Genomic DNA, 25,778 nt, shown 5'->3' with positions numbered 1-25,778 from the left:
AATCCCTTCCTCCCGCTGTCTCCAGGCAGCACCAACACCCACTTCCCAAGGAGCTACTCTGCCTCCAGAATTGACTCCCAGCAGAGCTCAGGGCAGAGAGCAGTTTCCTGCCATTCACACAGTTCCCTGTATGCAGATACTTGCACAACTGAAAAGTAACAACATGAACATTTCTTCCCACACTAAAAACTTGCTTGAACATTCGAAAAATACTCAGAAGAGATGTGTAACAGCGCCGCCTGCTGATGCCTCCCACAGCCCCATGTTCTACAAAAAGGGAAAGGGCGCTGCAGAGCGGCCCTGTGACCAGCAGGGCAGACAGCCACCATGGCCACGGTGGGTGGGGCTGTGGCTTCTTGCCTCAGAAGGGGTGGGGGTCAAGGGCAGAAGCGGCGGGGCCTAGAGCATTCAGCCCTCAGCGATGCTCAGGCGGCAGCACTGTCCTTTCCCTCGCAGCTGTGTGCAGCAGCGAAGCCACAGCAATTCAAAGGGACCCTGAGCTCCAGCTGCTGCTACTTTGGCAGTGGAGGCTGGAGTTCTGGGCCCTTTGAAATGCCAGGCCCAGGGCAACTCCCTCTTTGCCCCCCTCGGCCATCGATGAGCTTGGCTGTGGCTTGTCCAAGCCCACAGAGTGGTCAGGGACAGAGCTGGGGTTAGAAGTCCTGCAGGTTGCAGCCGTGAGCTCAGTTCTTTACAGAATCTGGCTTCTGAGCTCGGGCCAATGGGGGAGCCCAGCTCAGCAGCACAGCTGCCATTTCTGATTCGTTTCTCCTAAGGGATGGGTACCCAGCGGTAAAAGTATATACACAGGGCCCAGATCTGGGGGTGGGGGCAGCCCCTCCTCCAGTCGTATTCCCTCCATCTGGCAGATCAGCCCCCTCGCCCCAATGTGCAAACACTCCCAGAAGGCTCTGATCTGAGCAGCTCTCTGTGATTCCAACTCTTTTCTGACCGTGCCCAAAGCCCTTTGGCCTTGAGCACAGGACCCCACAGCTGTATCCAGGAGAAATCCAGCCCTGCTGGCTCTGCTGGGCATGCAACGGCTGACACTCAGCCCAGAGCCCTGCGCTGGTATTTGAAAAATGAGACGCGCTTTCCCAACCAAGCCCGCGGCAGATTCCAATCAGCGCAAAGCAGCTCCCCCACCCCGGGATCCCGTAAATACCCTGCTTGGCGCATGGGCTGGCCAAGGACAGCTGGTCTGGCAGAGGCCTCAGGCTGCGTGGCGCTAACTCCGGCTGGGAGTGAAATGGACGGGAGCAAGAGGCAGAGTGAGTAGCTGATCAAAGCTCTGACCACTAGAGGAACTGGTGTGATTCCCAGGATTAGCAGGGCTGGATTCCTGTCCTCCATTTAGCTGGAGTAAATCCAGTGTCACTGGTTCAATGCGAGGAGTCCCCTGGCATGGTGAGAACAGCAACTGCTCCTTCTCCTGCCACAGGAGCCTTCCGGGCCAAAGGGACATCAGACGCACTGGTGAGCCGCCTTGCCGCTGTGTGCCGTCCAGTGCCCCAGGGGTGCTCTGGGGAGCACAGCGGGGCCCAGAGCTGCAGCAGTTGCAGGCTGCATGGATCTTGGGTGTCATTCCAATTCACACTGAGGCCTGTGCAAGCTCTGTCACTGACGGCCAAGGGGCTGGGGACAGACCTAGTTGCATGTGTTCCCCCAGCCACTAGCTGGGGATTGGAACCATGGGCTATACGATGGATAGAAAGCTGGCTTGAGGGTCGGGCCCAACGGGTAGTGGCCAATGGCTCGATATCTGGATGTCGGTCTGTTTCAAGCGGAGTGCTGCAAGGCTCGGTTCTGGAGCCGGTGTTATTCAACATCTTTATTAATGACCTGGATGAGGGACTGGGTTGCACCCTCAGCAAGTTTGCGGATGACACAAAACTAGGGGGAGAGGTAGATACGTTGGAGGCTAGAGAGAGAATCCAGAGTGACCTGGATAAATTGGAGAATTGGGCCAAAAGAAATCTGATGCGGTTCGATAAGGAGAAGTGTAGAGTCCTGCACCTGGGGCGGAAGAGTCCCAAGCATTGTTATAGGCTGGGGACCGACTGGCTTAGCAGCAGTACGACGGAAAGGGACCTAGGGGTTATGGTGGATGGAAGGCTGGATATGAATAAACAGTGTCCCCTTGTAGCCAAGTAGGCCAAGGGCATATTAGGGTGCATTAGGAGGAGCATTTTGAGGAGATCTAGAGAAGTGGTTGTTCCCCTCTATTCGGCACTGGTGAGGCCACATCTGGATTATTGTGTCCAGTTTTGGGACCCCCAGTATAAAAAGGATGTGGATGTGCTGGAGCAGGTTCAGCAGAGGGCAACAAAAATGATTAAGGGCCTGGAGCACATGAGTTATGAGGAGACGCTGAGGGATTTGGGCTTATTTAGTTTGCAGAAGAGAAGACTGAGGGGTGATTTGATAGCAGCCTTCAACTTACTGAAGGGGGCTCTAAAGAGGATGGAGAGAGGCTGTTCCCAGTGGTGACAGGTGGCAGCACAAGGAGCAATGGGCTGAAGTTACAGAGGGGGAGGTGTAGGTTCGATATTAGGAAAAACTCTTTCCCCAGGAGGGAGGTGAAGCACTGGAATGTGTTACCGAGAGAGGTGGTGGAATCTCCATCCCTTGAGGTTTTTAAGTCCTGGCTTGACAAGGTCCTGGCTGGGATGACTTAGTTGGGTTGATCCTGCTTTAGGCAGGGGGCTGGACTAGATGACCTCCTAAGGTCTCTTCTAGCCATAGGGTTCTATGATTCTATGCGGCCAGGGACACAGCCCTGCCTCTCTGCAGCACCTGCTGCCTGCCCTGTGCATTCAGGTCCTGATTGCCCCTTTCCCAGCACTTGGGGCATTGATCAGACCAGTGACCACGGCAACTTGGCAGCATTTTACATCCACGTGACACTGGCGGAGGCTGCCCTGGAGCCTGGTTACGATCCAGGCAGGTCACACGGGCCCCAGTGGGGCTTCCTGAACCCTCCTCTCCCAACCTGTCCCCCCATGGCAAAGCTAGAACCCAGCCCCATAAAAACCCACTGGAGCTGGGCTCCCCCTGCCTGCTGGTTGCTCAGAGGCTGTGTGCTTGAGGGGACTGAACGCAGGGCTGGACATGGCAGGACTTCCGATCCCAGCTCTGCCACTGGCCACTGTGTGACCTTGCTGCGGTTCTCTTGCCTGTGGCAGAACAGATACATCAGCTCTGTCAAAACGTCGCCAGCCAAGGCCAAGCATGACTCCGCACGGCCTGCTGCCAGCCCTCGCCGAACACCCCCACCGGCCTGGCAAAGACCCACGGGGCTGAGGAAGCAGGTAATGATGCATTGACAGCCAGCCTTGTTTTGAGCTAATTACAGGGCATCTCCTTATGCTGCAAGAGCCAACCAGCTGCATCCTGCTGCCCCTGTAAACTCACCCCGGCCAGTGCAGTAACCTCACAGTGCCACCAGGCCTTGCTGAGAGCTGGACTTGGCCGAACCAGCTCCTAGTCAGTTACCTGAAAACACAGTCCCCGGCCCTGGTGACAGAGCAGCTTGGTCCCGTCTCGCCTGCTGCCCCCACCCGCAGGCCTAGAGGAGCGAATTCGAGGTTGACTCACCCAAGCCTGGGAAGCTCAGTTCGGGCCCGTCTGCAGGGCTGGTGGGTCCCTTACATGTGCGCACCTCCTGGGAGGATTCACTCTTCTCCCTGTCTCCCTGCAGCCTGGAGATGGAGGAGGAAGTTAGGGCAGTGCACATTGCGGCTTGTCCTCTCTGCTGACCCCCAGCAGACGGGAGTCTGGTACAGCCCTCCAGTGGGCTGGCTGGGCTGTTAGCTCAGGCTGTAGCAACTCCTGCTTTTAGCTCCGGAGTCCCTCCTATGCTGGCCAAGCAGACGACGGTCATGCAGCCCCCTGGACGGGGGGGTATGTTTCCCAGGTACTTTGGCTACTGGGCAGCAGACTCACCTGGGCCCATGTTGGTGGGCCTCCCAGCTGGAGGGGACCGTAATGCCAATGGTGAAGTAAGGAGGCAGCACAGAGCACACCTGATGGCCAGGCTGCCTCACCTGCCTGGGAGGGAGGGAACGGCCTCTGGAGTGGGAGTTCTGAGCGCCTCCGGCCCCCCTCATGGCCTTGGGATTTGGAAGTGGGCACAGGACTCACCAAGGGTTGCGGGTGTTTAAACGCGTGTCCTTGGAGGTCAGTGATGTTTATGGGTCTAAGGAGATGAGGGCTTGTGGTGCCTCTCTTACTGACACCAGCGTAACCGCCTCTGGCCCCACAGGCGTTACACCAGAGCGAGTGAGCGGAGAGCCAGGCCCCGGGCAGCGATTGCTTATTTAGGAACATAAGAACGGCCATATTGGGTCAGACCAAAGGTCCATCCAGCCTGATCTCCTGTCTTTTGACCGTGGCCAGTGCCAGGTGCCCCAGAGGGAGTGAGCAGAAAGGTGATCAGTGATCCCTCCCGTCACCCATTCCCAGCCCAGACGTACAGAGGTCAGGGACACCCTTCCACCCACCCTGGCCAACAGCCATCGATGGACCTAACCCCCATGGATTCATCTAGTTCTTTTCTGAACCCCGTTAAAGTCTTGGCCTTGCCAGCCTCCTCTGGCCAGGAGTTCCACAGGCCGACCCTGCGCTGTGTGAAGAAAAACTTCCTCGTGTTTGTTTTAAACCTATTACCCATCAGTTTCATTGGATGACCCCTAGTTCTGTGTTAGGGGAACAACTAAAGAACTTTTCCTTATTCACTTTTCCCACACCTGTCAGACCTCCACCATATTCCTCCCTTAGGCTCCTCTTTTCTAAACTGAAAAGTTCCCATCTTTTTAATCTCTCTTCCTAGGGGACCCATTCCAAACCCCCTCCTCATTTTTTTGCCCTTTTCTGAATCTTTCCCAATGGCATGAGATCTTTTTTGAGGTGAGGTGACCACATCTGTGCAGGGAATCTGAGACGTGGCCGTACCATGGATTTATATGAAGGCAATAAGATATTCTCTGTCTTGTCCTCTATCCCTTTTGTAATGATTCCCACCGTTCCGTTTGCTTTGCCGCTGTTTTCAGAGAACTGTCTGTGATGACTCCAAGATCTCTTTATTGAGTGGTAATAGCTAAATTGGTCCCCATTATTTTGTATGTATAGTTGGAATTAATTTTTTCCAATGTGTGTTACTTTGCATTTATTAACATTTAAATTCATTTGCCATTTTACTGCCCAATCACCTAGTTTTGTGAGATCCTTTTGAGGTTATTGACAGTTGGCTTTGGTCTTACTATCCTGAGCGGCTTAGCGTTATCTGCAAATTTTGCCACCTCACTATTTACCACTTTTTTCAGATCCTTTATAAATATGTTGAATAGAGTTGGTTCCATTCTGAAAAGTGACCATTTACCCTTACCCTTTGTTTTCTGCCTTTTAACCAGTTTTCAATCAATCAGAGAACCTCCCCTGTAACCCCATGACAACTTGCCTCACTTAAGAAACATTGGTGAGGGGCTTTGTCAAAGACTTTCTGAAAATTTAGGCACATTATATCCACTGTATTGCCCTGGTCCATGTTTGTTGAACCCACAAAGAACTGCATGATTACCCTTACAGAAACCATTTTTCTCCAACAAATTATGTTCATCCATTTGTTGACAATTAATAGTTTCAACTAATTTGCCCAGTACTGACACTAGACTTACTAGTGTAATTGCCAGAATTGCCTCTAGAGCCCTTTTTAAATATTGGCATTATGTGAGCTATCTTCCACTCATTAGGTAGAGAAGATAATTTAAAGGATAGGTTACAAACCACAGTTAATAGTTCTGCAATTCCATATTGGAGTTCCTTCAGAACTCTTAGGTGAATACCATCTGGTCCCAGCAACTTGTCACTATTAAGTTTATTGATTTGTTTCAGAACCTCCTCTAATGAGACCTCAATCTTGGATAATTCCTCAAATGTGTCACCTAAAAGAATAGCTCAGGTTTTGGAACCTCCCTAACATCTTCAGCAGTGAAGACCAAAGCAAAGAAATGATTTAGTTTCTCCAAAATGACCTTATTATATTTGAATGCTCCTTTAGCACCTTGATCATCCAGTGACCCAGGCTTCCTGCTTCAGATTTACTTTAAAACTTTTTGCTATTACTTTTTGAGACCTTGGCTGGCGGTTCTTCAAACTCCTTTGTGATCTTCCATCTTATATGTTTACACTTAAGTTGCCAGAGTTTATGCTTCTTTCTACTTTCCTCGCTAAGATTTGACTTCCACTTCTGAAAAGATGCCTTTCTATCTCCCATTGCTTCTTCTCCTTGGTTGTTAAGCTAAGGTGGCACTTTTTTGGGTCTCTTACTGTGGTTTTTAATTCAGGGTATACTTTCAACTCGGGCCTCTGTTATGGTGGCTTTGAAAACTTTCCTTGCACTGGCAGGGATTTTACTCTTGGCACTGCACCTTTTACACTTATACCCTGGTTACCCTAAGCTTGATGCCCAGATTCAGGGCTGTTTGGACCTAGATCTGAACGCTGCCTCTCGTCATGGGAATGTTCTACATTGCTCCACACTTCCTGCCCCCACATAACACTCAGCCACGCGGACCAGGCAGGCTTTTTCCTGGGGAATTCTCTGTTCCATGTGGGCCATCAGGCTCCCAGACACCGACCCCAAGCCTGGGGCAGCACTGAACAAACCGCTACCATCTGGGCACCACGACTTGCCCTGACTTGGGCAGGGAGCCCCTTCCTCTCCCAGTGCTGTGCTCGCTTTCCCCTCGCAGAGCCTTCAGCTTGCGGCGAGGTTGGCGGAGCCCTGGGAGTTCCCACCATTTGGAGGGGAGCTCACCCCACCCACTCACTGTGCGTGCCCAACCCTCCCCCTGCCCACTCACTGCGGGCACCCAGCCCCCCAACTCACGACGGATGTGCCCAACCCCCGCCCCCCCCAGCTAGCACAGCTAGCAGCATGTGCTCAACCCTGCCATAACTTCCGGGGCCACCAATGTATTCGCCCACCCGCCGCCCGCCTGCTGCCCCCCACAATCCCTCACTGGTGCGCCTACCCCCAATGCATGGACTGAGTCTCATGTGCCTCACTTCCGTTCTCTGAGCTCCCTTCCCAAGCCGACCCTACCCGCCAAACGCTCCAGTGCCCCAGCGAGGGACGTGGCAGAGGCGGGGGAGGGGAGCATGAGATGCCCCCGCCCTGCCCAGCCCCCGGGGACTCACCGGTAGTGGAAGGGCGCCACGGTGGCGGTGACCGGGTGACTCTGCTGCGGGACCGAGAAGCTGATGGCTGGCTTCTTACTCTGCACCGGGCTCTGGGAGGTTCCCGGGGAAGTGTCCTCCCCACCGGCTGCCTTGGGTGCCCCACTGCCTTTCCAGGTGGCTTCTGAGGCCCACTGGCCTTTCACAGGGCAGCTATGGGGCCGCTTGGCACCGGATCCTTCCGGGGGGCTGGACAGCCCTGACTCCGTGCACAGGCTGAGGCGGGCTGGGCTCCTCCCCTGCAGCTGAGGGCTCTTGGCCGGCTCGGCTGGGCCACTCAGCTTCCCCAGGCCTCTCTGGGCACCCTGGCTACTGCCGGCCTCTCCTGGCTTCAGGCTGTCCTCTCTCTCGGCCCCTTGCACCAGAGACTTTGGAGGAGCCCCTGTCACTCTGGGCACGGCCTTCACCCCGCCTCGGGGGCTGCTGCCAGGCGTCCGGGCGTTCGGGCCAAGGCCGGGCTCCACCCCACCAGTTCTTTGGCACTCTGCCGGCTCACCCATCTCCTGCCCTGGCCCGGCCTCTGAGGGGGCTTTGGAATGGCTCCTTGGCTTGGAGCATTTGACTGCTGAGCTGCCAGTGCAGCCTGGCCCCTTCCCCAGCTGTGGTAATGCCGCCCGCTGGGATGGGGTCGCCCCCAGGCTGCTCTGCCTCGGGGGCAGCTTGGGTGGTGCCACCAGGGTGTGCATCTTGCTCTGGGGTGTGGTGCGGGGCACTGGGATAGCGGAAGCATAATGGCTTCGGCCTGGTGCATTCACGTTGGCTGTCCCATGCATCATCAGTGGTCCGTGGGCTGCAGGGAGAGAAAGGCAGAGCTCGTTAAGACTGCGTGTGGGGCGAGCAGGCATTAGAGGGGCCTGGGATGCTGCTGGAGGGGCCCTCTGGCAATGCGGTGCCCAGCCCAGGGGGTCAGACTAATGCAGGGGTCTGTCAATCTGCCATTGGCAGCAAGAGCTGGTCCTTGGCCTCAGGGTCCCTTAAAGGTCTGTGCACAAGACCACCCTGCTCCCGCCCACCCACGGGAGGGATCGGGTCCCTGTCAGCTTCTGCCACGGGAAGGAGTCTTTTGGCCAGGGTGTTTCTTAGACCTCGGGGAACTGACTGCAGACTCCCGGCAACAGCAGGGCTGCAGCATCTGCCCAAACACAGCCTGGAGAGAGCATGAACACAGCAAGGGCACTTCTCCTGGGGACCCTGAGCTGGCGTGGCCCAGGGAGCTGGCTCAGGGGCTTCACTTCTCTCAGTAGCACAGGTCCGACTCTCAGGACCCTGGAGTCAACCTGCCAGAGGCCTCACTGCTGCCCTCAGGGTCTGATCTTGTGGCAGTAACAGCAGCTGCCTGCCCGATACAAGGAGAAACCCCGCCCCTGGTCTAACAGTACTTCCCGATCAGCAGTGTGAGGGCTGCTCTGGCATGCTTCTGGTTCAAAGGAGAAGCAGGCAGGACACATCAACAGGAAGCGTCAGAGAAAAGGCAGCAGCATTTAAATATTTAAAATCCATTCGTACAGGTGCTGCCCATCAAACTTTTGGAGGGGAGATAGTTGAGAGATGTGATCTAGGGAATCACAATTTCTCTTAACCCAGTGTCCTAGCTATAGCTACACACCCAATCGCCCACACAGCTCGAGCTTCAGCTTTGTTGTGGCTTGTTCACCAGGGACCATATCCCACCTGGACATGGCACAGCACACAAACACCTAGAGAGTGGGTAATATACTGCAAGCAAACACGGCATCACATGCACCACGCTTCTCCCTGACCAAACCCAGCTCAAACTTTGGAGAGGTCCAGACCCACAACTTGGAGCTGGCCTCTGCCTTTGTCATCCAGATCCCACAGATCTCTGGGAAAGTTGGGATCCAGGCCTGTTGCCTGCAGCCGGGTCCCAGTGCTGATTCTGAGGTTCCCCTTTCCCCATTTCTCTGGCCTGAAGGCGATGGCCATTTCTCAGATTATCCTCTGCTGCTGCCTGGTATGTCCACACCATTCCCTTCCAGCCTGTCCCCTGAGCCACAGTTCAGGGAGATTCTCCCCCGTCCCCCTTGGACCCTTCCAGCTGAAAGCAGCGGCGAGACCCAGCTACACAGAACGCGACCGAGCAGAATTCCTTTCCTATGCCAGGCCCAAACAGGACTGCAAGATGAAACAATTGCAAGAATTCAATTTCCATTCAGAAGCCGCTGGGAGCCTGTCTCGCTCACCCCCAGCACATCAGTCAGAGGACAGGAAATTGAGGTCATGACCCGATGGGGGTTCAAAGCAACAAGGAATCTGAAGAGCCCTGTGTGCAGAGCTCTCCTGCAGTCTTTGAAATCAGCTGTAACCGGTCGGCCAGGACAGGTGAGTGCCACCGGGGCTAGTGCTCCGCTCAGCTCCCAAGCTGCCTGTGGCTACCTCCTGCCAGGACCCTGGCTCGTGCCGAGCAGCTGGGGCCAGCTCCTCCCTGCTCCCTTGGCACAGCTGCACCACAGTGGGTGCAAAAGCATTCCCCATTGCAGCCTTCCATCCCGGAGCCCCCGCGCTGGCCAGCTCAGGCTAAATCGCATCTGAACACACCTCTCCCCTCCCCTGTCTCTGCTGCCAGGTGTCTCTCCTCTCCGCAATACTCAGTATTTAGCTCTACGGCACGTCTGGAGTAGCAGGCTGCACCCACCAGAAAACAGCCTAGTAAAGCCCACGCGGATGGGCACAGCTGCTGGGTAACGGTGGGAGACGGAGAAATGCTCGGCTGGCCGGTGGGTCTGACACGTCCGAGAGAAGCTGGTTGTGCTCTGCAGGGGCTGTTGGGAGATGGGGTTTGGGACCGTTCTGGGCATCTCATGTGCTGCATGTCCCAATTTGCTCGCAGAACCAGAGCTGGGGCAGATGTCTCACTGGACTCAGGTTTCCCCCAAGCTCAGACACAGCAGAGAGGCTGATTGGGATCTCTGATTCCAGGCCACCTGACGCCCACGGCTGGAGACTCCTGCTGTGACTGGCACAAGCCTCACCAGAGGCTGGGTTCATCACAGTTCGGCTCTGACCCAGGCCTGGCCAGCCCCCAGAGACCTGGGTTCCAATCGAGGCATGGCACATCCCCTGTCCCGTGCGGCAGTCCCAGGGCTATAAACCAGCCTCACAGCTTCCTTGACAGACATCAGGCCTCTTACTTAGAGGTGCATCTGGATGGGCACCAATTGGAAATTTGGTCATAGCCCGGCAGGAGGGACAGCTGCAGAACACAAAGGCAGGGATGGTGTTTCTGCCTCCAGCACCCGCTCTGCTTCCGGGAGCCAAGCAAATTCCTGCTGGCCCTGGGAAGTTTTACTTGCTTGTCTCTGGGGACCCAATCCCAGCACAGGCAGCCTCCACCCAGCACAGGCTAGGGAACTGATCCCTCCTCCCAGTTTCCCTCACCCAGGCAGGTCTGCAAGACAGCTGTCAATCATTCTGTGCCACAATTCACCTCAAAAGAGCCTGCCTGGCCCTGAACCCTCCACTGTCTAACCCTGGAGCCCTTTTGTGCTGGCCTGAAGAGAAGCTGACTGCCTTGTGCCCTGGACACCCACCTGGGCGAAGAGCAAAGCAAAGCTAGAGTAGCAAACAGATGGACCCATATCACTTCCATTCCCAGCCTGGCACGCCCCACCGGGCTCTGTCGGACAAGGTCCTGCAAGTGAGAAAGGCCACCCACTGACCTCAGGTGTTGCTCAGGGGACCAGGCTGGCAGAAGAGCTCGGCACCCAAGACGTTGAGAAATCTGACCCGAATGGCCCCTCCACGCCACCCTCCAGCACTCTGCTGCTGGCATTTCTAGGGCCTGTCACCACTGTATCGAGCACCGTGCCTGGAGCAGGCCAGAGCCCGGTCTGGCACTGCTACGACACCTTTCAAGGGTTAGGTCTGGCGTGGCCATGGCGTGTGCTATGCAGGAGATCAGAAAAGGATCCCCACGGCCTGGGACTGCCCAACCCCTGCTTGTGTGTATGTTACACCAGTTCAGACTCCCTGGGGGTCTGGCTACTGGAGGAAGCCACCAGCATAACGTCTGGTGTGAACACAAGTACTCCACACTAAGCTTGTCTGCACAGGACACTTCCCTGTGTTAACTCGCCCCACGACTCACATTCCTCATCTCCCACCAGCGCTCCCAAAGGGCCTGTCCATGCTCCTGGGGTAAATACAGGCAGCCACGTTCCCTGGAACAAAGCAAAGGCTCAATCACACCCCAGAAGATCTGACCCACTGCGTGGCTGCTGCCCAAGCACCCCCAGAGCCGGGTAGCTATGCAGTACCTGCCCCATTGGCCCATCTTTGGGCAGGACTCCCTCCTTCGCTCACAGCCCTGCCTGGGGCCTGGCCTCTGTAGGGACAAAGTTAAAATCCCTCACACGCAAGCAGGAAAGGGAATTTCCTCAGCCACGCAGTGTCCCCAGGCTGGGCCAGGCCTGGCTCTCCCCTCCCAGCTGGGGGAGCCCAGGTCTCTCCCAGAGCCTCTCTAGCAGCCCCTCACACCTACCCCCCAAACTACCCCAGCTCCCTCAGAAGGGACCAGCTGTGTGAGCAACCTCCCCATGCCAGGGGGTTCTGGTTGGCTCCTCTAGCAAGTTTGCACCAGGCCTCCTGCAGGCAGCTCCCTCTGCTCAGCTCTGGGCTCTCGCCTCTGCCCCAGTCACAGCAAACAGGGCAGAGGTGCGGCCACCCAGTCACTTTCCCACTGCTGGCCACGCTGCCTGGTTGTGTCTGCCCAGCACGTGCCTGCTGCCCCACTGCCAGGGACAGAGAGCCCCGCGGCCACGCCCCAAGAACCATGCCAGCACCGCACAGGGCAAGGCAGGGGTCTGCTCTGGATGCAAAGGGACATTAACCAGGCGGAGTGGGGCCAGCCAGTGGGTCTTGAGCCAGCCAGGTGACTGATTACGGCAGAGCCAGGCCCTGCAAGGCGACAATGGAGGAGGGGCGCGTAGCAGGGGAAGCAGCCAACAGAAGGGGGACGTTCTCTGCCTGCGATAGCCTTGTGGGCTGGGCACATCCAGTGGGTGTTGGGTACAGCCCCTGCAGCATCAAATTCAGGTACAAAAGCAACTTCATCCCAAACCAAGGTAGGGCGCGCCCGAGTCTGCTCAGCCGTCAGCGAGATGCAGGCGGAGGCTTGGCCCTGGGGGTTGTTTGGTGTAGGTGGTGTCGGTAAAATAGAGCTTGATAAATTTTTGGAGGTTAGGTCCGTCAATGGCTATTAGCCAAGGGTAAAGTATGGTGCCCCTAGCCTTTAGTCAAAGGCTGGAGACAAATCGCTTGATCATTGTCTTCGGTCCACCCCCTCTGGGGCACCTGGCACTGGCCACTGTCGGCAGACAGGATACTGGGCTGGATGGACCTTTGGTCTGACCCAGTGTGGCCGTTCTTATGTGGGGGAGAGAAGGGAAAGGCAGTGTCAGCCGCACACTAAGCCAGCACTGGCAGTAAAGGCCTGAGGAGAGAGCGTTTAGGCTGAGTACTAAAGGGCATTGGAGAGGAGCCATGAAACCAACACCTGCAGTCACAGTCCTGCAGTGTGTGGGGAAGTGGGACTTGATGGACGTCCTTGTGACCAGACAGGGCAGGCAGAATGGGTAACAGCAGCATGCTCTGCCTTCCTGCCCTGCACCGATGGCAGTGCCGTTCCCTGGAGGGGAGGGAGAGGGAAGACCCTGGCAGCATCGGAGTGCAGGGCTGCCTTGGGCCCACTGTGTCAGGAGGGCTGAGTATGGACCAACTCGCTCCACGTCACCTTGAAACCAGCCCCTGCCACAAGCCAGCTCCTAAGCTCGGCTGGCACGCTCCAGCTGGAAGCCACGCTGGACTCACCCTGTGGCGAGTGGTCCCAGGGCAGCAGGGGGTGTTGTGCTTCGAGATCCCCACGGCCGCATAGTATCGCATTGTGTCAGCAGGCAGGAGCTGGTTTGGGACAGAGCTGGAAAAAGTACCCCAAAAGTTACTTGAGTAAAAGCATAGCTGCCGGGTTGTACTTAAGTACAAGTCACCGCTGCCCCGCTATAAAACTACTTGAGTAGAAGTACACACGCGCGAATGCACACGCTGCATCTCTTTTGTACTCAAGTACCCTGAAGTGAATGCGGCTGCACTTTTACTCAAGTAACATTTGGGGTACTTTCCCCGGCTCTGGTTAGGGACTAAGCATTCGGGGGCAGGCGGTGGGGAGGGATCCTGTGGCCGCCTGGTCTCTCATTACCCTTTGGAGCTCTGCTGCCTTTATTGCTTCTGCTATCCAGCCAGGCTGCACTTCCCAGCCCTGTCCCTGCACTCAGTCTCACACTCATTCTCCTCCAGCCCGGAGGAGGCCGCCTGCGATACCAGGATGGGCTCAGTCCTCTGTGTGGTTATCCCAGGGTGTGGTGTGTGCAAGGGAGGGGGGCTGAGGGACACCCACTGGTCTGGGAGTGCATGTGAATGCAGCAAGGCCAGGACAAGACCCCAGGGATCTCAGTCTGTCTCTGGAACGCGTCCAGCAGGAGGAATCTCAGCATGAGGTTCCCGCCCACTAGGCTGGGGGTGACCTCTAGGGCGGAGAAGGAGGGCAGAGCCCTGGGTCTCCAGCAGAGCTGTGCTAAGGGAGCTAATGGGCAGTGACTGGGGTGTGGTCACCAGGAGCTGGGCTGAGACCAGACAGCTCATTTGCACAGGTTCCATCCAGTGCGTTAACCACATCTAAGGAGGGGAACAAAGCAGGCTATTGTGGAGGCGACTGGCCTCCCACAACCCCTGCAGTGGTGAGTCCCAGCCGGGCAGGCCTGAAGGGCCCTTAGTTCCCTTATCAGAGAGGGAGCCGATTTAGTCTGTATCTTTGAGAACACCAAGAAGTCCTGTGGCTCCTTATAGGCTGACAGATATTTTGGAGCATAAGCTTTCATGGGCAAAGGCCCACTTCATCGGATGCATGAGTGGAGCAGTGGTTTCAGAGGGGTATTTAAAGAGGGGGGTCCCAGTAACAGGGAGGGCCAGAGCTGACAAGGTCTATTCAGCAAGGTGGAAATGGCCCAGTATCAGTAGTGTAGATCAAGAGAGGAGAAAACAAGTCAGATCAGTCAGGGGGGATGTGACCCATTGTTAGATTCTAATGCGGAGGTGTGAACTTCCCGAGCAGAGAAGCTGCTTTTGTAAGAGGCCAGCCACTCCCAGTCGTCAATCTCCCTGGACACTCAGGAACAGATTTAAGGGTGGCAGTCCTACAACAAAGAAATGTCAAAAATCAAATGGAGAGAGAAAGCTCTGAGCTGCAATTCATTTGCAAATTTGACTCTATCAACCAAGGATTGAACAGGGACTGGGAGTGGCTGGCCCATTACAAAAGCAGTTTCTCTGCTCTGGATGTTCACACCTCCGCATGAGCATCTGACAATGGGCCATGTCCCCCCTGACTGATCTGACTTGTTTTCTCTTCTCTTGATCTACACTACTGATAATGGGCCATTTCCACCTTGCTGAATAGACCTTGTCAATTCTGGCCCTCCCTGTTACTGGCACCCCACTCATTAAATACCCCTCTGAAACCATCCCCCACTGATGCATCCGATGAAGTGGGTCTTTGCCCACAAAAGCTCATGCTCCAAAATATCTCTTAGTCTACAAGGCGCCGCAGGACTTCTTGTTGTTTTCATTAGTTCCCTTGTCTGACCTCCTGTCTTGTCATTTCCCCCCTTGCCCCTGGGCTGAGCTCCACACACAGGCTGGCTCTAAAGATGGGAGAGATGGAGACTTCGCTGCTTCCCTGGGGAGCTTGTTGCAGTGACTCGTCATCCTCATGGTTACACCCGGTGCTTTGTCTGGCTTTACTTCCTGCCACGCGGCCTTGTTCTGCCTTTGCCTGCTACATTAGAGAGTCCTGTACGAGCTGCTGTGCACCCCCATCCCCCGACTTCCACACCCTCAGCCCGGCACCGCAGGCTTCTCTCTGAGCAGCTGTGCAGATGGAGCACAGGCAATCTTGCTGTCCGGCATTGGTCTCCGGCCGTTGAATCATTCTGGGGGCTCTTCTGCTTCCGTTTTCCAACGTCTTTTCAGAACCGCTGGACCCCAGAACAGGTCGCATTCTGGTCTCGGCCTGGTAACATCACCTCCCTGCTCCTCGGCTGTGCTTTTTGTCACAGGCTCTCACTGCAGGCCCCGGTCAGCTGCTTGTCCGTTCTGACCCCCTAAATCCTTGTCGGGGTCCCACTGACCGGCATTTCTTTCTCCTTCGTGGGCGACCTTGCATTTGGCTGTGCTAACAAGCATTGGTTTGCCTGGGTCCAGCCACTCTGCGTGGCAGCCCTGTCCTCCACCCAGGCTTCCCCCCGTGCCTTAGCCCAGCCAGGCTCACCTGTCCTAGCGGCCCCAGGAGATGCTGTTAGCTGCAGGGTGCAGTTCCTGCCGTGCCCCACCCCCGTTTCTCGTAGACAGGTCCTGGGGGAACTGCCTGTTCCAGCCTTCTAGCCCCCTGCTGCTGTTTGCTCTACCTGTGCCTGGCTGGTCCATTGCCTAATCTGAGCATCAGCCAGCTGAGATAATGCCCTCCCCTGCACAGGCTGGCAGGGGAACTTCCCCTGCTTAGGACCCTCTTCTGTGACATGGCCAAGCACCGCCCAGGGCAGATGTGCAGGGAAGCCCTCGCTGGGCTGGGAATGCGCTCAGATTACAGGCCTGCGGAGCACAGCTGGCCTGAAGTCACACCCCCTTGTGAGACCTCGGCTGTGCGGTTCCCCCTCCTTTGCTGGCAGACAGTGGGCGGGTGGAGAGGGGCTTGTGGACACCATGTTCTTCCTTTCCCAGCCAAACTCTGAACCTGGGTCTCTGCGGCTTGGATGCTTATCTCTGGTTCTGCAGTAGGGGCGCCGTCGGCAAAGCCCCAGGCTGAATCAGCAGTGTTAGGGCAGCCCGGCTCTCCACTCCAGCAGCACCCAGTGACCCCACCAAGTGAGCAGAGTCCCAGGCTTGGGACCCTAAATCCAGTGCCCTGTCAGTTAGGCCACACGTCCTGCCATGCCTGCCTCTGGATCCCACAGCACCCTGCCCAGCCTCACACCTCTCCGCACAGGGTAAATAACACCCCCCCGAAGGGTAGCCGGGGGGCTAAGAAAAGCCACCCCACCCCCGGTGGAGCACAAAGGCCTGGAGCCACAGCGCAGAAGCTGCTGTTATACTCAGCACTAGCACAGCCCTTTTTGCAGTGGGCAGGTGGGGCTTATCAGTCCCTCATTTTATTGATGGGGAAACTGAGGCACACAGGGCATTGGGAAAGAGCCCTGTCCAAAGTCACACATGAGCAAGTGCCCAACCTGGGAAGCAAGTCTGGGGTCCCTGACTTCTACTCACGCCATGGATGGGCCAGATCCGGCCCGTCAAGCCACAGAATCAGCCCACACACTGCGTCAGCCCACACCCTGAGCAGCCAGCCACTGCTTTAAGCGGCTTCCTGCTCCCTGCAGGGACTCCAGGAGGGACGGGGAGGCTTCAAGTGCTGCTCCTAACCCCTTGCAAGATATCTCAGCTCCCCTGGTACGGTTTCCTGCAGGGAGTAGGCCGCAGTTCTGAGCAGACCGGGGCTGCAGCAGGCAGAGTGCCTGGCTCAGTGAGTAACCCAGGTTAAGTCCCTCAACCAGAGCTGCCTCTGGCACCCAGCCCCTCTGTCCTCCATCCTTCTGACTCCTACCCCTCGGAGTGCCCCCGCATGAAAAGTTCTCGCCTGCCCTGGCTTTCACTCCATCCATTGGACCATGGTGTGTCTGCCACAGCAAGCCTCAGACCCCCTGGGGGCAAGGATAAGGCACCGCATCTCTGGGTATCCAATCTGGTAAAGCATCCTTTTGCACGCAGAGCTCCCCAGTGCTGGGTGACATTGGTACTTGGGGGACACAGGTTCCCCCCACTCCTCTGCGATCCTCTTGGCACAATCCTCCTGCTATGAGCACAGGCTGGAGGGGAGGACACCTTGTAGAGCAAGAAGCCGTGGGACTGCAATTAGCGATGGGTGCGGGAGGGGAAAGGGGGCAGAGTTAAGGTTAATAGTGGCAGCTTTGCTGAACAGGTCCACATGTTCTGACAGTGCTGGGGATGAATGATCTCAGTGTCCCATTGGGCGCATGCTGAAGGAGGGGTGACAGAATCAGCCGGGGCAGGGGAACGTGAGGGTTAGAGCCCCCACAATGGTCTGCCCCCGTGTCAACTTGCAAATGCCTGGAGGGGGAAGGGGCTAGGGTAACAAGGGCTCCCAGGGTCAAGCCAGAGAGCAAGGGGTGGGACCCAGAGGGGCTGGATAGGACCAGCTCAGGGGGAGGAAGTGGCGACTTGAGCTCAGAGATGTCCCCAGAAGAGCTGTAACGTCTGTGCAAATGATGTGCAAGGGCAAGAGGAGATACCCCAGTAAACAGGAATGGCCTGAGAGCAGCAGGCACAAACGCTCAGCCCTAGAATCACAGAATCCTAGGGCTGGAAGGGACCTCAGGAGGTCATCTAGTCCAGCCCCCTGCCCAAAGCAGGACCAACCCCCAACTAAATCATCCCAGCCAGGACCTTGTCAAGCTGGGACTTAGAAACCCTGAGGGATGGAGAATCCACCACCTCTCTAGGCAACGCATTCCAGTGCTTCACCACCTGCCTGGTGAAGAAGTTTTTCCTAATATCCAACCTACACCTCCCCCTCTTGCTCCTTGTTCTGCCATCTGACACCACTGAGAACAGTTTCTCACCCTCCTCTTTAGAGCCCCCCTTCAAGTAGTTGAAGGCTGCTATCAAATCACCCCTAAGTCTTCTCTTCTGCAAACTAAACAAGCCCAAATCCCTCAGCCTCTCCTCATAGGTCTTGTGCTCCAGACCCTTCATCATTTTCATTGCTCTCTGCTGAACCTGCTCCAGCACATCCACATCCTTTTTATTTTGGGGGGCCCAAAACTGGACACAATATTCCAGATGCGGCCTCACCAGTGCTGAACAGAGGGGAACAACCACTTTTCTAGATCTGCTTGAAATGCTCCTCCTAATGCCCCCTAATATGCCCTTGGCCTTCTTGGCTACAAGGACACACTGTTTACTCATATCCAGCCTTTCATCCACCATAACCCCTAGGCCCCTTTCCGCTGTACTGCTGCTGAGCCAGTCGGTCCCCAGCCTATAACAGTGCTTGGGATTCTTCTGCCCCAGGTGCAGGACTCTACACTTCTCCTTATTGAACCGCATCAGATTTCTTTTGGCCCAGTCCTCCAATTTGCATCGGTCACTCTGGATCCTCTCTCTACACTCTAGTGTATCTGCCTCTCTCCCTAGCTTTGTGTTCTCCACACACTTGCCGAGGGTGCAATCCAGTCCCTTATCCAGGTCATTAATAAAGAAGCTGAACAACCTCGGCACCAGAAGTGAGCCTTGCGGCACTCCACTTGAAACCAATCGCCATCCAGATATTGAGTCATTGACCACTACCTGTTGGGCCCGACCGTCAAGCCAGCTTTCTATCCTTCTTATAGTCCAAGGATCCAATCCATAATTCCTTAACTTATGGGCAAGAATGTTGTGGGAAACCATATCAAAAGCTTTGCTAAAGTCAAGGTATATCATATCCACTGACTTCCCCATGTCCACAGAGCTTGTTACCTCATCATAGAAGCCAATCAGATTGGTCAGGCAGGACTTGCCACTGGTGAATCCATGTTGGCTACTTGTGATCACTTTCCCCTCTTCCAAGTGCTCCAGACTGGATTCCTTGAGGATCCCCTCCATTATTTTCCCAGGGACTGAGTTAAGGCTGACCAGTCTATAGTTCCCTGGATTGTCCTTCTTTCCTTTCTAAAACATGGGCACTGCATTTGCCTTTTTCCAGTCAACTGGGACCTCTCTCGATCTCCAAGAGTCTTCAAAGATTATGGCCAAAGGCTCAGCAATGACATCTACCAATTCCCTCCGGGTGCATTAAATCCAGACCCATGGATTTGTGTACATCTAGTTTTTCTAGATAGCTCAGAACTTGTTCCTTCCCCACAGATGGCTGCCCTCCACCTTCCCATACTGCATCATCTAGCACCATAGTCAGGGAGCTGACTTTGTCCGTGAAGACAAAGGCAAAAAAAGCATTGAGTACCTCAGCCTTTCCCACATCATCTGTCACCAGGTTACTTCCCTCATCCAGTAACAGCCCCACTCCTTCCCTGATAACCTTCTTATTGTTAACATGCCTGTAGAAACCCCTCTTGTTACTCTTCACATCCCTTGCCAGCTGCAGTTCCAAAAAGCCTGCTGGGTATTGGCATACAAATGAGCCTACCCAGCCCCACCCCTTGCTTCAGCTCTTCCCTGGCCAGCAGAGAGAGGCTGAGCAGCACTGGCCCAGTCCCCCCCGCCCTCCTGCGGCCTTTGCTTTCCAAGCTCATGGACGGTTGGCACAGCTTGGCCCAGGACTAGGCAAGGCAAGTTAAAGGGATGGTGACCATGCAGGAGACGTTTTCTGATTGCTGCAGCTCACATTGACCCGACGACGACGACAGCAGCAGCATTCTGGCATGGGATGGGACAGAAGGAGGGGCCTGTAGAAAAGGAATTGGACTCAAGATTGATCCCTGGTCCTGCAGGCAAGTCCCTGCGCTCTGTGCCTCAGTTTTCCCATCTGTAAAATGAGAAAACACTCCTCAGCCTGTTGGCACCACCCCGATGGTTCCTGAGCGGCTCACATCTTAGGCTCATTAATGTCACAGAAGAAACGAGGTGAGCAAGGAAGAGAAGTCATGACAGAAAGTCACTTTGTGCTTAATCCCACTGTTGCCTGCATTGCAACATTGCAACCTCTGGGGAGGGAGCTCCCTGCTCCCCAGCTCATCCTAGCCAAGCATCCCCGAGTTGCAGCTCAGGGCTAAGTGCAACCTAAGCAGCAGGCCCATTCCACAGGAGAAGGAGAAAGTGGGGTTGACTCACCAGCGCACTCACACGCTCGCAGCTCCTCACAGGCTGGACGCAGAGGAATGCAAAATCTGGGAGTGCAAATCCCATTTCTCACCAGATGTTTGTTGGCCGAAACATGCCTCCCCAGAACACTGGCTCCTGCTCTGCCTGCAAGCCGGGCTGGGAGTGGGGGTGTTCACTACTGCAGAGTCAATCCACTGGCTAACCCGTCCAAAGCAGCACCGCAGCCGCTTTCATCAACTGCTGCTAGGAATGGGGCTTGTTGGCTTTTGTTTTTAATTCCCCCTTATCACCCTGTCCCCGGTTTAATTCCTGTCCCGCCGCCTTCCTCCCAGCTGCTGTCTTGGCTCTTAGTGCTGGCTCCATCTGGGAGGGCGGGGAGAGCGAGTCACTCTGGAGGAAGCCAGTGGGAACATGCTGAGTAGAGGAACGCTGTAGAGGAACGCTGCTCTGGCTAGTTCACTTCCTCAGATGCGCTTGCTTCATGAGAGCAGACTCAGAAAGCCTCCCTGGAGGGAGAGTGAGGCTACAGTTGCAAGCAGAGGTTCCTGAATTCGGATCCTGGCACTGACTTCCTGCATGGCCACAGCCAACTCGCTTAACTGCTTTGTGCCTCAGTTTCCCCCGTGCAACATTACTTCCTATAACAAACCAAGTGCTCCAGCTACTCTCAGTGGGTAAATCACAGGCATGTGCAACGCTGGGGCTAAAATCCTGGTCCAGCTCTGCAAACACAGCCCTTCACTGCTTGAGATACTGTTGATTTCCCTCAGATAGTAGCGGTAGTAGGTCTCTCATCCTTCTGCTGGTCCCAGCCGATGAGGAAAGCGCTCCTCCCAGCTGCCGTCTTGGCTTTTGGTGCTGGCTCCATCTGGGACAAAGCTGGAGCACTGCGCAAGGAGACTAGCTGGTCACTGATGGCAGAGTCGCCCAGAGGGAGAACACAGGGTTGTTGAGTCAGAGCCTCTGCCAGGCTGAGCATCCCGCCCACTGCCCAGTCCCCTCTCTGGGAGTTTGACTCCCTCAGGGAACTGGGTGGCAGGAACCTTTGGGTGGCTAATCTGAGGGGGAAATGAGTCCAGGAGAGCTGGGTGCATTTTAAAGAAGCCTTATTGTGGGCCCAGGAACACACCATCCCAACACACAGAAAGAACAGCAATTATGGCTGGCAACCAGTCTGGTAAAACAGACACAGACACCTCTGGTGAGCTTAACCACCAAAAGGTTACAGCTTACAGAAAGTGGGAACTTGGGGCAGGACATCTCAGTGGTTTGAGCATTGGCCTGCTAAACCCAGGGCTGTGAGTTCATGGTGTCACAGAGCCCTAGGCCGGAAGGGACCTCAGGAGGTCATCTAGTCCAGCCCCCTGCCTAAAGTAGGATCAACTCCAACTAAATCATCCCAGCCAGGACCTTGTCAAGCTGGGACTTAAAAACCTCTGGGGATGGAGATTCCACCACCTCCCTAGGTAACACATTCCAGTGCTTCACCACCTCCTGGAGAAATAGTTTTTCCTGATACCCAACCGACACCTCCCCCTCTGTAACTTCAGCCCATTGCTCCTTGTTCTGCCACCTGTCACCCCTGAGAACAGCCTCTTTCGAGCCCCCTTTTAGAAAGCTGAAGGCTACTATCAAATCGCCTCTCAGTCTTCTCTTCTGCAAACTACATAACCCCGAATCCCTCAGCCGCTCCTCATAGGTCATGTGCCCCAGCCCCCGAATCATTTTCGTTGCCCTCAGCTGAACCCTCTCCATTGCTGAACCCACATCCTCTCTATACTGGAGGGCCCAGAACTGGATGCAACACTCCAGATGTGGCATCACCAGTACTGAATGGGGGGGGAATAATCACTTCTCTAGATCAGCTGGAAATGCCTCTCCTAGCGCACCCTAATATGCTGATGACTCATATCCACCTTCATCCACCATAATCCCCAGGTCCTTTTCTGCTGCACTGCCAATTGATCCACAGCCTGTAAAAATGCCTGGGATTTTTCCATCCCAAGTACAGGACTCTGCACTTCTCCTCATTCAATCTCATCAGATTTCTTTTGGCTCAATCCTCCAATTTGTCTAGGTCACTCTGGACCCTATCCCGACCCTCAAGTGTATCTACTTGTCCTCCTAGCTTAGTGTCATCTGCAAATGACCCGAGGGTGCAATCCATCCCCTCACCCAGCTCATTAATAAAGATGTTGAACAATACTGGCCCTAGAAGCGATCCTTGGGGCACTCCACTTGAAACTTGCTGCCATCCAGACACTAAACCATTAATCACTGTGGGGCCCGACTATCCAGCCATCTTTCTATCCGCCTTACAGCCCATGTATCCAATCCATACTTCTTACCACCCATGGATCCAATCCAACTTAGGCAAGAATGTTGTGGGAGACCATCCAAAGCTTTGCTAAAGTCAAGCTATACCACATCCATTGACTTCCCCATGCCCACGGAGCCAGTTGCCTCATCACAGAAGCTAATCAGATTGGTCAGGCAGGACTTGATCACTTTCCCCGCTTCCAAGTGCTCCAAAATGGACTTTTTGAGGATCCCCTCCATGGTTTTTCCAGGCACTGTGGTAAGGCTGACCAGTCTATAGTTCCGTGGATTGGTCATAGAATCACAGAAAGGGTTCAATCCTTGAGGGGCCATTTAGGGATCTGGGGCAACTAGATTAAAAAAATAATCTGTCAGGGATGGTGCTAGGTCCTGCTGTGAGGGCAAGGCACTGGACTCGATAACCGCCCAAGGTCCCTTCCAGTTCTGAGATAGGCATATCTCCATATATTATAACTTGGACAGATGACTAAGGAGGAGTATGAAAACATTGCTCGATCATGCAGGGGTGTAATCAGGAAGGCCAAAACCAGTGGTGTCAACAGCCACCCTGGGGCATCTGCCTCCTTTGCCCCATCCCTGTCTGTGGACCTGGCCAAAGCACAACTGAAGTTGTGGCTAGCAAGGGAGGAAAACAGGAAGGATTTTGATGGGCATATGAGCAACAAGAAGGTCAGAGAAGGTGTGGGACTCTTAGCGAACAGGGGAGGCAACCTAGTGACAGATGATGTGGAAAAAGCTGAGATGCTCAATGCTTTTTTTGCATCAGTCTTCTCCCAGAGTCAGCTGCCAGAGCACTGTCAATAGGGGAAGGTCTGAGATGACTGGAAAATGATAAATCCAGTGCCATCTTCAAAAAGGGAAAGGATAAGGATCCAGAGAACTACAGAGCGGTGAGCCTCAAGGCAGTGGGTGTGATGTACCTGGACTTTAGCCAGGCTTTCGATACAGTTGTGATGGGGTTCAGGGGTCCCCCTGCACTGCACCCCGTCCGCTGGCAGGAGTGACTCTCACTCAGCAGGTACAACAGAAGGTTTATTAGACAACAGAAGCCCAGTTTCTCACAGAAGCGACAGCATAGTAGCCAGAGACAGTCCTTCCAACCCTTCCTGGGGAGAGGAGCCCGAGGGGTGCCCCTCTGGGGTGTAGCTTTCCCCCTCCTCTGGCTGGCTGCCTTCCAGCTCTCCCTTTTCCTAGCCTCAACTGCCGCCCCCGATTCAAAACCCCAGCTCAGCTCCTCCCTGCTGTTTGTTCAGGCAGAGGTGTCACCTGCCAGTTGTAGCCCCAGGGTCATCCTTAGCCACTGGGAGCTGCTGCTTGTCTCAGACACCCAGCCTGACTCACACATGCACTCCCCCCACTCCATCACAACAGTCAACCACAGAATGCTTGTCAGCAAGTTAAAGACATATGGATTGGAAGAGTGGACTATAAGGTGGCTCAAAGGCTGGCTAGATTGTCCAGCTCAACAGCTATCAATAATCACCTCAATTTCTAGTTGGCAGCTGATAGCAAGTGGAGTGCTGCTGGGTTCAGTCCTGGGGCTGGTTTTGTTTTTCATCTTCATCAATGATCTAGATGGTGGGTTGGGTTGCACCCCCAGCAAGTTTGCCGATCACACTAAGGTAAGGGGAGCTGTGGGTACACTGGAGGTTAGGGATGGGGTCCAGAGTGACCCAGACAAACTGGATGATTGGGCCAAAAGAAATCAATGAGGTTGAAAAAGGATGAGTGCAGAGAATCCTAGGCACTGCTACAGGCTGGGGACTGACTGGCTTGGCAGCAGCTGTGCACAAAAGGACCTGGGGATTACAGTGGAGGAGAAGCTGGATATGAGTCAGTAGTGTGCCCTTTTGGCAAATTGGGCTGCATTCGTAGGAACAGTGCCAGAAGATCTAGGAAAGTGATTACTTTCTACTGTTTGGTGCTGGTGAGGCTGCTTCTGGAATTTTGAACCCAGTGCTGGGCCCTACATTACAGATGAGATGTGGGCAAATTGGAGAGAGTCCAACAAAGGGCAATCAAAATGATTAGGGCTGGAGAACATGATCTATGAGGAGAGGCTGAGGAAACGGGGATTATTTAGTCTACAGAAAAGTGAAGGGGGGGTTGATAGCAGCTTTCAATTACCTGAAAGCGGGGCAGAGGGGGGTTCCAAAGAGGACAGAGAGAGGCTGCTCTGAGTGGTGACAGGTGGCAGAACAAGAAGCAATGGTCTGAAGTTACAGAGGGGGAGGTGTAAGTTGGATATTAGGAAAAACTCTTTCCCCAGGAGGTGGTGAAGCACTGGAATGCGTTACTGAGAGAGGTGGTGGAATCTCCGTCCTTAGAGGTTTTCAAGTCCCAGCTTAAGAACATAAGAACATAAGAACGGCCATACTGGGTCAGACCAAAGGTCCATCCAGCCCAGTATCCCGTCTGCCAACCGTGGCCAATGCCAGGTGCCCCAGAGAAGGAGAACAGAAGACAATGATCAAGTGATTTATCTCCTGCCATCCATCTCCTGCCCTTGTACTGAAGGCTGGGGCACCATACTTTACCCCTGGCTAATAGCTATTTATGGACCTAACCTGCAAAAATTTATCGAGGTCTTTTTTAAACCCTAATAGAGTCCTGGCCTTCACAGCCTCCTCGGGCAAGGAGTTCCACAGGTTGACTGTGCGCTGTGTGAAGAAAAATTTCCTTTTATTAGTTTTGAACCTACTACCCATCAATTTCATTTGGTGTCCCCTAGTTCTTGTATAATGGGAAAAGGTAAATAATTTTTCTATATTCACTTTCTCCACACCATTCATGATTTTATATACCTCCATCATATCGCCCCTCAATCGCCTCTTTTCCAGACTGAAAAGTCCCAGTCTCTCTAGCCTCTCCCCATATGGGACCCGTTCCAAGCCCCTAATCATCTTAGTCGCCCTTTTCTGAACCTTTTCTAATGCCAATATATCTTTTTTGAGGTGAGGAGACCACATCTGCACACAGTACTCAAGATGTGGGCGTACCGTAGTTTTATATAGGGGAAGTATGATATCTTTTGTCTTATTATCGATCCCTTTTTTAATAATTCCGAACATCCTATTTGCTTTACTAACTGCCGCTGCACTCTGCGTGGATGTCTTCAGAGAACTATCCACTGTAACTCCAAGATCCCTTTCCTGATCTGTCGTATCTAGATTTGACCCCATCATGTTGTACGTGTAATTTGGGTTATTTTTTCCAATGTGCATTACCTTACACTTACCCACATTAAATTTCATTTGCCATTTTGCTGCCCAATCACTCAGTTTGCTGAGATCTTT

General features: G+C 54.5%; 1 protein-coding gene across 4 annotated transcripts in view; it reads right to left on the bottom strand.

The window, feature by feature from the left end:
* The window catches only part of NAV1 (neuron navigator 1), a 275,511-nt gene that overhangs the window by 182,488 nt on the left and 67,245 nt on the right, over positions 1–25,778 (bottom strand). For 3 of the 4 annotated variants that reach the window (XM_074977505.1, XM_074977504.1, XM_074977507.1), the window contains 2 exons: positions 7,201–8,029; positions 3,598–3,701 (listed from right to left, as the gene is read on the bottom strand). In XM_074977505.1, the coding sequence (XP_074833606.1) occupies positions 3,598–3,701; positions 7,201–8,015 (919 nt within the window). In that variant the 5' untranslated portion in view covers positions 8,016–8,029. Of the gene's footprint in view, positions 1–3,597; positions 3,702–7,200; positions 8,030–20,151; positions 20,295–25,778 lie in introns of those variants that run through there. The other variant, XM_074977506.1, reaches the window with a different exon arrangement.

Source organism: Carettochelys insculpta, chromosome 26, assembly GCF_033958435.1.
Source record: "Carettochelys insculpta isolate YL-2023 chromosome 26, ASM3395843v1, whole genome shotgun sequence".
NCBI classification, from domain to species: domain Eukaryota; kingdom Metazoa; phylum Chordata; order Testudines; family Carettochelyidae; genus Carettochelys; species Carettochelys insculpta.
This window is presented reverse-complemented; position numbering and strand designations above follow the sequence as displayed.